The sequence below is a fragment of the Bombyx mandarina genome, chromosome 22 (assembly GCF_030267445.1).
Source record: "Bombyx mandarina strain Sakado chromosome 22, ASM3026744v2".
Classification (NCBI taxonomy): Eukaryota; Metazoa; Arthropoda; class Insecta; order Lepidoptera; family Bombycidae; genus Bombyx; species Bombyx mandarina.
The window spans coordinates 8,306,405-8,321,198 of record NC_143228.1 but is presented as its reverse complement, the minus strand read 5'-3'; the positions used below and the strand labels follow the sequence as shown (position 1 = coordinate 8,321,198).

At 37.9% G+C, this 14,794-nt stretch overlaps 1 protein-coding gene across 1 annotated transcript in view; it reads left to right on the top strand.

Annotated features, from left to right (window-relative positions):
• The window catches only part of LOC114251333 (serine protease 30), a 64,949-nt gene that overhangs the window by 22,248 nt on the left and 27,907 nt on the right, over window positions 1–14,794 (top strand). Inside the window, exons 6-9 of the mRNA XM_028185553.2 lie at window positions 4,456–4,565; window positions 5,516–5,637; window positions 6,582–6,805; window positions 14,178–14,380. Coding sequence (XP_028041354.2) covers window positions 4,456–4,565; window positions 5,516–5,637; window positions 6,582–6,805; window positions 14,178–14,380 — 659 coding nt within the window. The remainder of the gene's footprint in view (window positions 1–4,455; window positions 4,566–5,515; window positions 5,638–6,581; window positions 6,806–14,177; window positions 14,381–14,794) is intronic.

The following is a 14,794-nucleotide window of genomic DNA, read 5'->3' as shown; positions in this document are numbered from 1 at the left end:
CTCTCCAAGGCTTCAGCCCACCTGTGAGTAAGGTATACAAGAAGATCACCAGCTGAGCGACCGTGACGGAAACCGTACTGTCGGTCACTGATCAGCTGGCGATCCTCAAGATACTTCAGGAGTTGTGTATTTATTATTCGCTCCATCACCTTGGAAAGCAAGGAAGTTATCGCGATAGGCCTGTAGCTCGATGGGTCCGACCGGTCACCCTTCTTGGGGATAGGGTGGACGTGGGCGGTCTTCCATGAAGACGGAACCCTGTTAGTGCAATAAGAGAGGCGATACAAACGCGTTAGCGCAGGTGTCAGCTCAGGGGCGCACGTTTTCAAAACCACTGCGGGGATGCCGTCTGGCCCACTCGACTTATGGACGTCCAGGAGTCGGAGCTCCCGCCTGACTGCACACTGTGTGAAGCAGATATCCGGCAGGGAGCTATCACACCGGGGGATGTTCGGTGGTGTGGCACCCCCGTCGTCCATAGTCGAGTTCGAGGCGAAGAGTTTGACCAGAAGGTCAGCCTTCTCTTTCGCGCTGTGGGCCAGACTGTCATCGGACTTGCGCAGTGGTGGGAGACTTGACCTGCAAAAGTTTCCTTCTGCAGCTTTGGCGAGCGACCAAAAAGCACGGCTCCCGGAGGGATAGCTCTTCAATCGCTCGCCAACTCTAGCGACGTGCTCCGACTTTGCCTTGGCAATTACCTTCTTGTAGGACCTGGAAGCGGCGTTATATTTCCGCCTTTCCCCTGAGATGTTAGGATCCCGACGTCTCCTGGCATTATCCCATGCCACGTATGCGGACCGCTTGAGGTGTGCAGCATCCCTGCTGGCATTGTTATACCAGGGTCTGCTGCGACCCCCAACGGGCACTTTAGAGGAGGGAATAAACAATTCCATCCCCTGGAGCACCACGTCTTTAAGACGGTCCGCACAGACGTCAGGATCAGCAGAGGAAAAGCAGAACCGCCCCCATGGGTAGGATGCGTAAAATTCACGCAATCCATCCCAATCTGCTGACATATACCGCCAAACTCTTCGATACCCGGTCATCGTTCGACGATCAGGACGAGAGAGTGGTACGGCAGCACGAATAAGGCAGTGATCAGACGATCCAAGCGGAGCGTTGACCACCACACTGTATCCGGCCGGATCTGTGGTCAGCAGAAGGTCCAACAAAGAAGGCTCGTGCCCCTCGATATCTGGGACACGGGTGGGCTGTGTCACCAGCTGGGAGAAGCCGTAGGCCAAGGCGAAATCGTAGGCAGTCCGACCCGGGAGGTCAGTGGTTCTGGACCCCAACCACTCTTGGTGATGAGCGTTAAAGTCTCCAAGAACCACCACCTCCGCAGATGGGTACTGCTCAAGCACGCGGTTAGTCCCCTCTTGCACATGCTCAAACAGAGCTGAACCTGCATCACTGCTGTGGGACCTGTACAGGCACGCGTAGATTCGGCTACGGCCCCCGTGATCTACGCGCAGCCACAAGAGGGACAGGTCCCGTTGTTCGAGGCCCCGAAGACGGCGACAACAGACATCAGCCCGGACGAATACGCACACCCCGGCTTTACGCAGGAAGTTGTGCTCCAATACGTAGCCGGGGTATTCAAGGTATGAGGTATCATCCGGAGCAGATATCTGCGTCTCCGTTAAAAAAAGCAGGGCAGGCTGCGCCGTCTCAAGGTGGTGGTGTACGGCGTCAAGGTTGCTATGTAGGCCCCTGACATTGCTGAAATCCACATTAAATGTGGAATGGGGAACCGCCTGTGAAACCCTTTTCTTTTTCTTTGTCGACTTCATGATTTTAAATTTTCGGAGAGTAGGATTAGGAGAGGTAGGATGTTGGAGGTGAGATCGAGGTAACACCTGAATGAAGCGCGGAACATAGTACGCGCTCGACCACGGGTTGCGTGAGAGACTGACGCAGGGCATGGAAGGGCCCCCAGTCCACTCTGCGTGCGATCGCCGGGATCCACTCCGGTCTCCGACTCCGGCACGACGACCGCACGACAGGATTTTACACCGGTTGGCGGGACAGCTTCCCGGGGCGGAGTTTAGTAGAGACACCCGGGTTCAGGTCCCCTACTGACCGGCGGGCGGCAGCGGGTACCGTTTCACTGGGTTTCCCTATACCCCCGTCAAACAATCACGCCCCGTGAGTTCGCACGCACGTCTGCTCCGCAAGTTCCAGGCGTCACCAAGACTCACCCCCAACAAGGAAGGGGAAAGGAAAGGGATAGAACTGGCTCTCCAACCCACACGCCGGAACACAGCTAGGCTATTTGGCGGCGGACTCTAGTTGGAGGGTGGTCGCCAGCCAGTCGGACTAGGTCCTACCACCGGTTATGTTTTCGGCTCCCGTTTAGCACCACCCAGGGGTCACTTGTAGGGAATCGCGGGTTAAACCTACGGAAGCGGGAAGCACCAACCCCCTTTTATAATAGTTAAATGAGGTAGAAATGACTGCTACCGATTTGAAAGGAAAGTAGGTAATATTAGTCTTATTTCGAAGAAAACCGAGTCTCATACCTTTACCTTGAGTAATAATACAATAGACTATAAGCATCAGTTTTTCTTTTGGCAATTTTTTTCTATTCAGAATTTGATCAAGAGTTTTGTTTATAATTTTGGTTTATTCATAGCATAAACATCTAAGGGTGTGTGGAATGGTTGACGATTGTGACGGATTTGTTTACACAGCTAATGAAGTGAGCTACTTAAGGGAAGATGTCTCTTGGAGGCATTATTTCAGAGTTGTTGATTGATGAAGAATTCCTAGACAAATGATTATTATTACATGATAAAAGTAGATGCCTAATTCTATTTATGACGGTAAAATTATAAAGACCAAGGTTTTCGCGTTGTGGTTACTCTCGAAATAATCTTTTGAAGAATCGTTAGAAAACATAAACTAGATTTTAGTCTGTTTCATTTAAATCTGTATGAGTATTTGTTTTAAATAACGTTGTTTCAGTGTCTTGTTCAATATCGTAGTAAGTTAAATTATAAATAGATATTATGCATGCATTTGCTGCAATTTACTCAGAGGAATTGACATTATTTTTGATGGCTAATTTATATATTTTTTACATTCGTAGCAAGATAATGTATCTAATCTAGATAATTCTTCCCTTGTACGATCGTTTTTTGTAGGCATGGTGATAATAAACTCAAAAGCTCTTCAAATGAATATATGCTCATTCTAAAATAATCGAAAAAAAATTCTTCTTCTGTGCTCACCACATAGCACTTTCGAGTAAAATAGTTCCCATCAGCGTTCATAATCGTAATAAATGGATTAATCCAAAATCATCTTTTTCTTTTATATCTATTTAACAATAACAGCAGTGCAACAATATTTTTGTGTTCCATCTTACGCTTTCTAAAACACGTCCAATACCGCTGACTACTGTTGAAGGTATGGTTACCCTAATCAACGGTTTGCCGTAATAAATCGTATGGCATCGCATCGCGGTTTTGTGTGGAAGCCTTAAGACGTAGTACACAGTGTTCTCAATGTTACTCACTCACGCCTTTACGGTAGATTTCACAAAACTACTAGAAAGATACGCGTATGGTTGACAATTCAAAGTAAGAAAATAGTTAACAGTTAATATTAGGGACCAGCTTTATAGGTGACAGCCCACTGTTATCATATGAAGTACTACTATAGAACTATCGCTGTATTATTCTAAGTCACAAACAAAGGATGTTTAATTTTATCTGTCAATAACCCGGTACACAAAGATTCGAGTAAAAACTTTCAAAGAACTTAGCTCCGCACACACGTTCTGTAATGCTATCACAGCAATTCGATTCTCTTTTCCTATTACGTATTACATTTTAACATCACAATACTTAACAAAGTTTGGCGCGAAAATGAAAAAACACAATGAATATTCAAATGAGAATGACAGGTTCCAAATTCAATTTCAACTTTAATCTATTTTTTTTGTTTTTTGTACCAGTCATTCATTATCAGACTGTGTAAACTAATACATAGTCGGGTAATAAAAAAATTGTGTTATAGAAGGAAAAAAAATGAAATCCATGCAATAATAATATTTTATCTATTAAAAATATATATCGATACATATATTTTCATCAATCATCGACAGTTTCAATTACATTTTGCCATAGCCTTACATTTTGATTAGAACCTGCTAGCCTGCTGCTTACGAACAGTAAATTACTAACAATACGTAAGGCGTTGGTGGTGCGTTTACAGGAAAAAGTGATAATCATTCCAAAGAATTATTCAAGATACTGCTCATAAAAATTGATCGAACGAACTTCAGATCTTTGTAGGGATTTCAAATGATACAAGTGTAAATTATTCGCAATCCTCATGGCCTTTTTCTGGGTTTTTAGTTTCGCAGAGCGTAAGTATGTGATCAGGCGTGAAGGAAGTATGGGAATGTTACATGAACTACAGTTAATTTATAATATTTTCAATCGACAGCCTCAAAGACGTCAGTTAGATTCCGAAGATGTGCAGAAACGATTCCGTGGATTCTCGCAGTGGAGCTCATGGACTAATTGTTCTCGCAAATGTACAACTGTAAGAAGAAGGTTCGTACAATTCATTGTTTTTATGTTTTAAAGTAAGTTGTAAAGAGCAAGACATTATAATAATCAGTAATCTGAAACAATTGTTGAAGTGTTACACGAGCATCTACCTGCCATCTTAAATTACCTTAGACAATTCGCGGTTCGGCAATAAATAAGTGAAAAATCGCCAAAATAATATCACATTAAAGAATCATTCGACAAATATATTGGTAAATTTATTATATCTTGTATAAAATATGTTTTATTGTATCCAGAAGCGTACACTTTTGGATTTCTATTTTACATGGTTCATTTTGTATCATAGCTACTAGTACTTTTGCATTTACTGTTGCGAATATATCAAACATGCTAAATGTTGGGCAAAGCTTCTTTCATAGCAATAATAACTTTAAATTGGATCCGCTCTTGTAGAGATTAGGTCAGAGGGTCCCTTAATGAAAAAGCGAGGCATGAACTCGTCTATCCATGAAAGTCAATTAAAAAAATGGGCACAACCAGAAACGAACTCAAAGAAAACATATTACTATACCTTAATACTGTATGTGCGTCTTTTAAAATTGTATGCTTACTTATTAATAATTGGTTTCAAGTCAAATTTAACTGTTAATAAACATGCAATTAATATTATTTAAAAAATAATCGGCGCCAAATTATCTTCGTTTATGCAAATCGCATGAGTTGATCCTTAGTTTTAAATACTAAAATAAATAGTAACCATATTATTCATATTTATGATTTTTTTTGTCTCAATAGATAAGTATTATTATACCTATACTGCGATTAATTTGCTTCCTGAAGTGATTCTTTTCCACCTGATGGTTGTTTAGGAAAAATCGCTATTAGCGATAAGGCCGCTCATTGTATTGCATTTTGCATTTGATTTATTTTAGTGTACAACAAAACATACTCTCTCTCTTTCTTTCTCTCAAATATGTAATGTCGTTTCACAGGCGATGCATGAAACGGTCAATTTGCGGTCGTAAAATTGTAAAGCAGTCGGCGTATTGCTATTTGGAAGGAAGTTTCTGTCACACGTGGATACGAAACAGAATGCAGAAGCGGCAGGACCCAGGTGATCTAGAGCATAGGTACTAACAAAATTTTCATTAATAATACTAAATTCGTATTTGATACTAATCGCTGATAGCTTTTTTTCATGGCCGTGAAGTTACATACTGATTAATTTATATTGGTGCTATATTATAAACTTTACAGATTAATTAATAAAGATGGGCCCTTGGGGCCCTGAAGCAAAGAATTTTTTATCAGTAATCTCCAAACGCTTAAAGGAGGTTACACGTGATACTAAAGCTGGCTGATACTTTGCACAGAGAGTGAATCTGGTTGTCCAACGAGGTAACGCAGCCAGTATCTTGGGAACTGTGCCTCCTTCAAGCGCATTGGAAGATTTGTTCTACTGTGTGAATTAATTTATATTAAATTATTTTGATTTGTTATTTATTAATAAATAACACTTAAACCGTAAAAATTTATAACTTAATTTTATCATGGTGAGCGCGTAATTGATTACTTAAATGTTGCCTGTCGTCGGCGAAAGTACTGATTATATAAATTTAAATTTTGGATTTCTTACCCTGCTTGCCATACGGGATGTCTGAACATTTTGTATTCACGTTTTAGTGTGGTTTGGAATAACGTTTCACAACAGACCGCTACGAGGTTGTCGAATCAGCCTAAATATTATAAAATAATATTTTAAATCATATTATATCCATAGAAGTGATTTGTTAACAATCATTGTCCAATCGGCAATGTAACTAATTCATAATTCTTTGCCTATTGTAAAACAATTAAAACGATGAAATATTGCAACACATATTTTTTAATATAGTCCTATTCTTATTCTAACAATCTAATTTGCTTTAATCGTAGTATTGAGTTCGCCTTTTAAAACTACAATGAAGAAAAAACCAAGTCCCGAATGATTCGTAAAATAAAAACGATGAAGACGTTTATGTATTGAAATGTGTATCAATTAGATTGTTTCTATATTAGGGCGTGCAGTATTACAAGCTATGCCTCCACCGGCTCCAGCGATACATCACGAAGATTACCGAATGGCTCCGACTGCCCACTCCTGTGGTCGACTAGGACGGTATCGAGGCTCTGTAGCCGCGAGGTACAGGGGCCGTATGAGAGACATGATCCGGATCATCGGAGGAAGGCCGGCGCCGCCTGGTAAATGGCCGTGGCAGGTTGCCGTTCTAAATCGATTTAAGGTAATAGTCGTTTGGTCCCAAGAATTCTTTTTTTTTATAGCCCACCTGGTGTTTAGTGGTTACTGGAGCCCATAGACATCTATAACGTAAACGCGCCACCCACCTTGAGATATAAGTTCTAAGGTCTCAGTATATGTACTTACAACGGCTGCCCCACCCTTCAAACCGAAACGCATTACTGCTTCACGGCAGAAATAGGCAGGGTGGTGGTACCTGCCCGTGTGGACTCCATTTCATGCATTTGTTTATTCTCAAGAGACAATTTTCGATTTTATCAGCCGCTTTTGTACGACGTTTTGCCAGTATTCAGGGACAATAATATAATGATATATTTTTATTGTCTCTTGTAGACAAGCATTTGACCTGATGGTGAGGGGCTATTGTGGCTCATAAAAGTAATCAATGCAAGTGGTACAATTAATCCGTTGCCTACTAAAATCTATTCAATATTTTCTACTATATACTCAAAAGTATACGCTACTATATAATAATATACTCTATTTACTCAGAAATGAAATTGACCTATGTATAGGTAGGGCTGATTGTAATTCATATTTTATTTGTGTTTGATTATGCATAAGTAAAATATTCTCTCCATTGTGCTATTTTTTGTTTTAAAGTATGTGTCTTGAGAATTGATGGTCTTGATATTTTATCTCGTTGCGAGGCATGGATCTGGAGTTTAAAAAAATACTAGTCAGTGTAGCTGTTCCATATTTATATAAAAACATATAACTAGTCAGGTCATAAGTATTGTCACACAGTAAAAACTTTTCTTTTAGAATGCTGGCCACAAAAAAGTTTATTGAATTCGAATTTCGAATTGTTCATGAAAATAAAAATGTATACTTTTAGAATTTTACTCATTTTTAAATATGGAGTGGACGCTTAAAGAACACCGTGTTGCAGTTATTGCGTTGCATCGTTGCGGTTACGCGCCAATTCAATTTTTTTACATACTGAAAAATTTGAATATAACCAAAAGATTCGTTTATCGTACCATCAAACGATACAATGAAGACTCTAGTGTAGATGACAGGTCAAGAAGTGGTCGCCCTCGGTCTGTTAGGACTCGAGCAGTGATAAAAGGTGAGAAGGCGCGAATTCAAAGAAATCCCAAACGTAAGCAGAAACTGTTGGCCCTTCAGATGGGGTTAAGCAGAACCACGGTGAAAAGGGTGTTAAATGAAGACTTAGAGCTTCGGGCATATCGAAGAAAAACAGGACATCGTTTGAATGCTCGTCTAATGGACCTGAGACTTAAGAGATGCCGCGCTTTGTTGAAGCGGTACGCGGGAAAAAAATATCGGGAAATTCTTTTTTCGGATGAAATTTTTTTTACCGTAGAAGAGAGCTACAACAAACAAAATGATAAGGTGTACGCACGCAGTAGTGAAGAAGCGAGCAACCGTATTCCGCGTGTTTAACGAGGTCATTTTCCATCCTCGCTCATGGTATGGTTGGGAGTTTCTTATTGGGGCTTAACAGAGGTACATTTTTGTGAGAAAGGTGTAAAAACGAATGCAGTTGTGTATCAAAATACAGTCCTGACGAACCTTGTGGAACCTGTTTCTCATACCATGTTCAATAACAGGCACTGGGTATTCCAACAGGATTCGGCGCCAGCTCATAGAGCGAAGAGCACACAAGACTGGCTGGCGGCGCGTGTAATCGACTTCATCCGGCACGAAGACTGGCCCTCCTCCAGTCCAGATTTGAATCCGTTAGATTACAAGATATGGCAACACTTGGAGGAAAAGGCGTGCTCAAAGCCTCATCTCAATTTGGAGTCACTCAAGACATCCTTGATTAAGGCAGCCGCCGATATTGACATGGACCTCGTTCGTGCTGCGATAGACGACTGGCCGCGCAGATTGAAGGCCTGTATTCAAAATCACGGAGGTCATTTTGAATAAACTTTAGTGTCATAAGAATCTATGTTTTGTTAAGTTCATTTTGTTATATGAATGGTTACATAATGAATAAACTTGTTTCAATTATTTTACATTAAACATGTGACAGAATTTATGACCTGACTAGGTATATCGAACTTGGCTACAAATCACAGTTAATTATTACTTGAAATACATCTTTACTGTAAATAATAATGAGTGCGATAGAAGCATACTCTCTAAAGACCTTCGATATATTTATCAGAAATATCTTTGATACACGATAACGATAATTTGAGTTAGTTTAAGAATAGGAATTAAGGAGATTTTACTGAAGGTAGACAGTATTCCCGAACGGAATGTGTATCACCAACCTGTTTGTATAGAGCCTATATAAAATAATACATGCATGTATGTATATAGTGACATACAAGGGAGTAATCCCAATGATTTTCGGTGACTTTATATCATACAGGTCGTGAGTTCATTTAAAGAAAAAAAGAACAGATAGAAAATCTAATATCTGTTTTATAAGAGGAAAAGTTAATCTAATTAAGATCTTTTGATCTATTGATACGCTATTCCATATTGTTATTATATGATATTTGATACCTCACCTACTAAGAGGATCCATTAAAAGTAAAAGCTTCCTAATAATTACGCTGTCGTGTAATCTAATATGCTTTAGTATTTTATTCTTTATTTTTTACCATATAAAAACCAATGTTAGAATAATGAACCGTACGAGCCACTGAATTTCTGAGAGCATTACCCGAGAAATAGTTCAAAGTTAATGGTAACTATGAAATTGCAAAATGCACCAATTTAATGCAGAGCACGCTCGAGTCTGGAGTAATAAAATTATAATCAAAAGAACTTGGCTGCACACATTAATAAACTTCTATCAGTAATGAAGAAAATGCAATATTTGCTGCTAGTTTCACTGGCATTCAGCTCTATAGAATATTATTAGTTTAAGAACTTTAGATTTATATTACTATAGTGCGTATAGGTACGTACGGCTTACCAAAAATTGCTAAACTCTGTTGAAACTGCTGATGAGTTCTGATCTTCAGTTCATCTATTTGTTTTCGTAAAGATTTACAAAATTTTGTTTTAACAAAGAATACCGTTTATGAGATGGATAATATAATAAAAACGTGGCAATTGTGAATCGCATAGCAGTGTTTTTTTTTTCTTCACAATCTCTAATATCAACCATTAAATTTATTTTAATTATACTAGTCATTACAATTATAAGCATCACCAATCTTATACCTTTAAACGAGCAATTCTTGTATATATATATTATTATTATATAATCTGAATCTCGGAAACGGCGCCAACGATTTTCATAAAATTTAGTATACAGAGGATTTCGGGGGCGATAAATCGATCTAGCTACGATTTATTTTCAGAAAATGTTGTTTTATTCGTCTTTTCAATAATCAACTCTTACCGACATCTATTGGCGAATAATAATACTATTTTTCTTAATTGAGGGCAACTAACCGCTTTAAAGACAACAAGATGGCGTTATCAAAAAAAAACGAGCAAAGCTCGGTCATCATCTAGTATAATTAAAGCAAATACGGTCAAACATTTTGGTGTCACATACACACACACGTTGTCTTAAATATTTGGAAATATAAATGCAAAAATTCTATAAATAAATTAAACATCATAAATATCGTATTAAAACTTCTTTTACGATTTTATGTCACCATTTTTTAATTGTCATTGCATTATTTTCGAGGTTACGAATACTTTACAGTTTTCGTAGTCACGGAACTTAGACCTTATGACTACCGTAGTCGTCCATAGTTTTAATTATGTTTATCACTAGTAAAAACTGGCGAAAATACGATCATAAAAATCTTCTAAATAGTCAAGTTTTAAAGAACGAGGAATATGTTTATTTTCTTTTAATGCGTTAGGTGTTTAGACACCCACCTAATATTAAGAGACCATAGGTGTCGGTAGGCATATCGGTAGACAGTGGTACAGCTGTGCATTACTAATGTCCATGAGTATCGATGACCACTCACCAATTGATGGGCCGAGCACTTGTCTACCCCGTAAGAAAATAAAATATATAAATATCTCAAGATAAACTCCGTAGGAATCAAATTCATTACGAATATAGAAACCAAACTATGCTTTTAGCGCATTCTTGAATAAATCATAAACTACGTATATTATTCATAGTTTCAAAACGGTTTATCTATTAGCCAACTTGTCCAACTTAAGTCCTTTAACTGGTGCGCCATTAATTCCGTACAATTAATTGAGTCGACTATTATCAAAGCCGGCAATCTGACTCTTGGACAATGATTGGTAAATCAGAAAAACGAATTATTGACTTTGTATTCCATTGGCAGTCACAAAACTCTTCGGAACGACATCTTAGATAAATAACAGGTTAACTATTAACCTTTATTTAATGCAGGTTTTGAACCGTATTCTTTGAAGGAGACGATTATATTCAAATCAATCTGTATTGTCATATCAATAAAAAAAATTTGTCCAAATGCACAGATTGCCACCTTTGATAATAGACGACTCAATTGTTCCTTTTGTTTATCGATTTTGACTAATTAACATTAGTAGGTTCTCGTATAATATTATTTCACGTATTTACTATAGAGACCAACATCAGAGTGTCTCGCATTAGGCGTTATTTACGTTATGTGACACCTTAATTAGTTATTTCTTTTTTTTCCTACATATGCTGATAGCCTTGAGAGGCTATTTCAGCTTCTCCTTGATGTGTAGGAGAGCTCACGGGGCTCAAACCAGGAGTGTTGCTAACACTGGCCCTAGCAAGAGCAGTTCTTCGCAGAATCTACCACCGGATCGGAAACGCGACCCACTGAGGAGATCCGGCGAGAAACTCAGTAGGCTGTGTCTATGAGTTAATTTACTCGTCGAGGCCTTCGTCGCTAGCGACGGGTTCGACGAGGACGGTGACCGTATTACTTATCTGCTTACACTAAACATATATACTGGTGTAAATTGAAAGTGTCTTGCACTCATATACATTTCATTTCTAAATTAATTATGATAATTTAATATATTATAATATATAATAATAATAATAATAATTGGGAACAAATCACGCATGGTCATCCGGCCCGTATTTAGGATTTCCTGTGTTATAAGTACTAAAGTACTAGTATCGGAAGACGTAGCGTGGGTAGACCTCCCATAAGATGTACCGACGACCTATTGAGGTTCGCGGGGATCCACTGGATGCAAGCAACGCAGGACCGATCTTTGTAGCGAGGCTTGGGGAGGCCTATAAGCAGTGGACGTATGTAGGTAGATAAGAAGGGTACTAAAAACTGATAACCATACTTATAACTACATATCGACGCTTGAAAGGCAAACGTGACTAAGCGACAATAATTGCTTTATACATAAATGATAGGCAATAACCATATTCGATGCGCAAAAAAAATATATTTCTAGGTCTGTTAAAATCATTTCAATCCTACAGCTAGATTCGTTAAAATAGATTTTTTTTTTAGGTATTTCAACTTTAAATTAGTCTACTGTTAAGTTCACGCATTGTCGCTTAGTCACGTTTGCCTTTCAAGCGTCGATATGTTTAAATATAGATAATACACGCCCAGACACAGAACCAAAAAACCTCTTCATCACACAATGTTTGCTTCGAATTGGAATTGAAGAACGACCCTCGGCGCAACAGTCCAGAGCTCTAACTACTGTACTGTTCTAAGTCAGTCAACTAAACAAACAAAGCGATTTTAATATGCAGCTCTTTAAAGCAATTTTAGTAGAAGTAGCATATTTTAAATTATGAAATATGTTGGACTGTCGCTCGCTGAGTACAAACACATTCCCAGAGGATAGTTCTCCTTTCGCATTAGTACACATGAACGCCACATCTATTTAGAGTTAGTTGAAATAGTGTGTTTAGTACGTTGAAATTTTAAGTAAAGCATTCTCCATTAAAGTTTCGACACATATTGTACTCGCGATATTTTTTAAATTTATGGTTTTTGTTCGGGCATCTTTTCTCAAATAAACTTCCGAATTATTTATTTTTAGTGACACGAACTACTTTATGGTTAGACAGCATTAGTTTATTTGCGACATATCATTATATACTTCAGTAAATTTTAAAATTAGTAGTTGTGAATTTATCAAATTTCAAATTTATTAAAACATGCATCATTCCGTTATTACTCATCGTACATACGTTAATAAGACGGTATAACACAAAATATTTTGCTCGAGAATATCAGTAATCATTTTTTGGTCTGAATTCCGTACGTAATCCTTATAAAGTTAGTCAATAGTTATTAATAATCTTTATAAAATGTACAAGTTGGTTAATTTTTTTTTCTTTTTTCATTCCTTTGTTCATTTCTTTGTAATAGAATTAAGTATTTCATATTAGTAAAAAAAAAATCACCTTTTCGTAGAATATAAATTTTGGTTTAATAAATATTATGAAATAGACATTGAGTTTGATATCATAGCTCTTTATTCCGAATTCTCGTAGAATAAAGTTCAGATATATGCGACACGACTTAGAATTAATATCTGGAATTTCATAGCGGTTGCTGTGCTCAGTAGATCCAGAGATACGACTATAGAGTCTATCAAGAAATTTAAGTAATACTAAAATATGTGTTAGGTACAGTATCAGTGTTAGATACACTTATTATTAAATTCTTAACAAATCGTATTTTTGTTCTTTTATTGAGAGAGTACCTGTATGACCGCTGGATGAGCTTTTCTCGGTATTTTTTGTTGTTGATAAATTGTGTTTTTTAGTAATTATATTTAAATACGAATAACATATTGGTAAAATGATGAAATATGAATAGTATTTTTCGATTTACCGACAGAATAAAAAAAAACATGAACTGGTAATTTAAAGAAAAAAATCAAAAGTATTGATACTTGATTATTTAAAACACGAATAAAACAACATTTTCTGAAAATAAATCGTAGCTAGATCGATTTATCGCCCCCGAAATCCCCTGTATACTAAATTTTATGAAAATCGTTGAAGCCGTTTCCGAGAATCAGATTATATATATTTATATACAAGAATTGCTCGTTTAAAGATATGAGATAAGATAATCCATCAACAACCAATTTGTTATATATTTTATTATATGTATTGATTTTTTTAAATATATTTTGTACACACAGTTGTTACAAAAAGCACGACAATAAGGATACAGAGTACAAGGGCACTACTTATTTCATGTTAAAATCTCTTCCAGTAGGCCCGCAAAAGGAAAGAAGAATTAGGAAGACAAACCTAGTGTTTGCACTAAACACTACGTATAATAATATATACATATTACAAGATACAAAACAATATATATCCATACAAATACACACACACAGACACACACACACATATATATATATTTTTATTTGAATTAAAACTAAAAACGCTATTAATTGCTACTAAACAAACACATAACGTACTCCAGGAGGCGTTTTGTGGCGGGACCCTCGTTTCGCTTCGCTGGGTGGTGACAGCAGCTCATTGCGTGCGGCGACGGCTGTACGTGCGCTTGGGTGAGCACGACCTGCTCCTGCGGAACTACGGGGAACTGGAGATGAAGGTCACCGAAGCAGTCGTACATCCTCGATACGACCCTGACACGGTCATCAACGATGTCGCCATGCTCCGGTATATTACTCATATCTATCTATCTATATATAAATACTAGCTTTTGCCCGCGACTTCGTCCGCGTGGAATAGTTACTTTGGCATAACGCTAAATTTTACCCGCCTCTTCGTTTACGTAGAAAGTGAAAATATTTTTGAATAATAGAATGTTAAAGAGCTATTTAAGGTACCAAAATCACGCTTTTTAACCGACTTCAAAAGAGACTCTCATACATTAGAGAGATACAGATACAGAGAAGACTCTTATATAGGTACATTACTTTAGCGAAACTTTAACTGTTTCTGCAGCGCATGCAGTAGAAGCTCTCAAAAAGGATTAAAACCCCGATTTTGATACATTCTTTATTGTTGCTCCGCTTGCATTTGTCTTAGCGCGTTGTTATAGCCTTCCTCGATAAATGGGCTATCTAATAC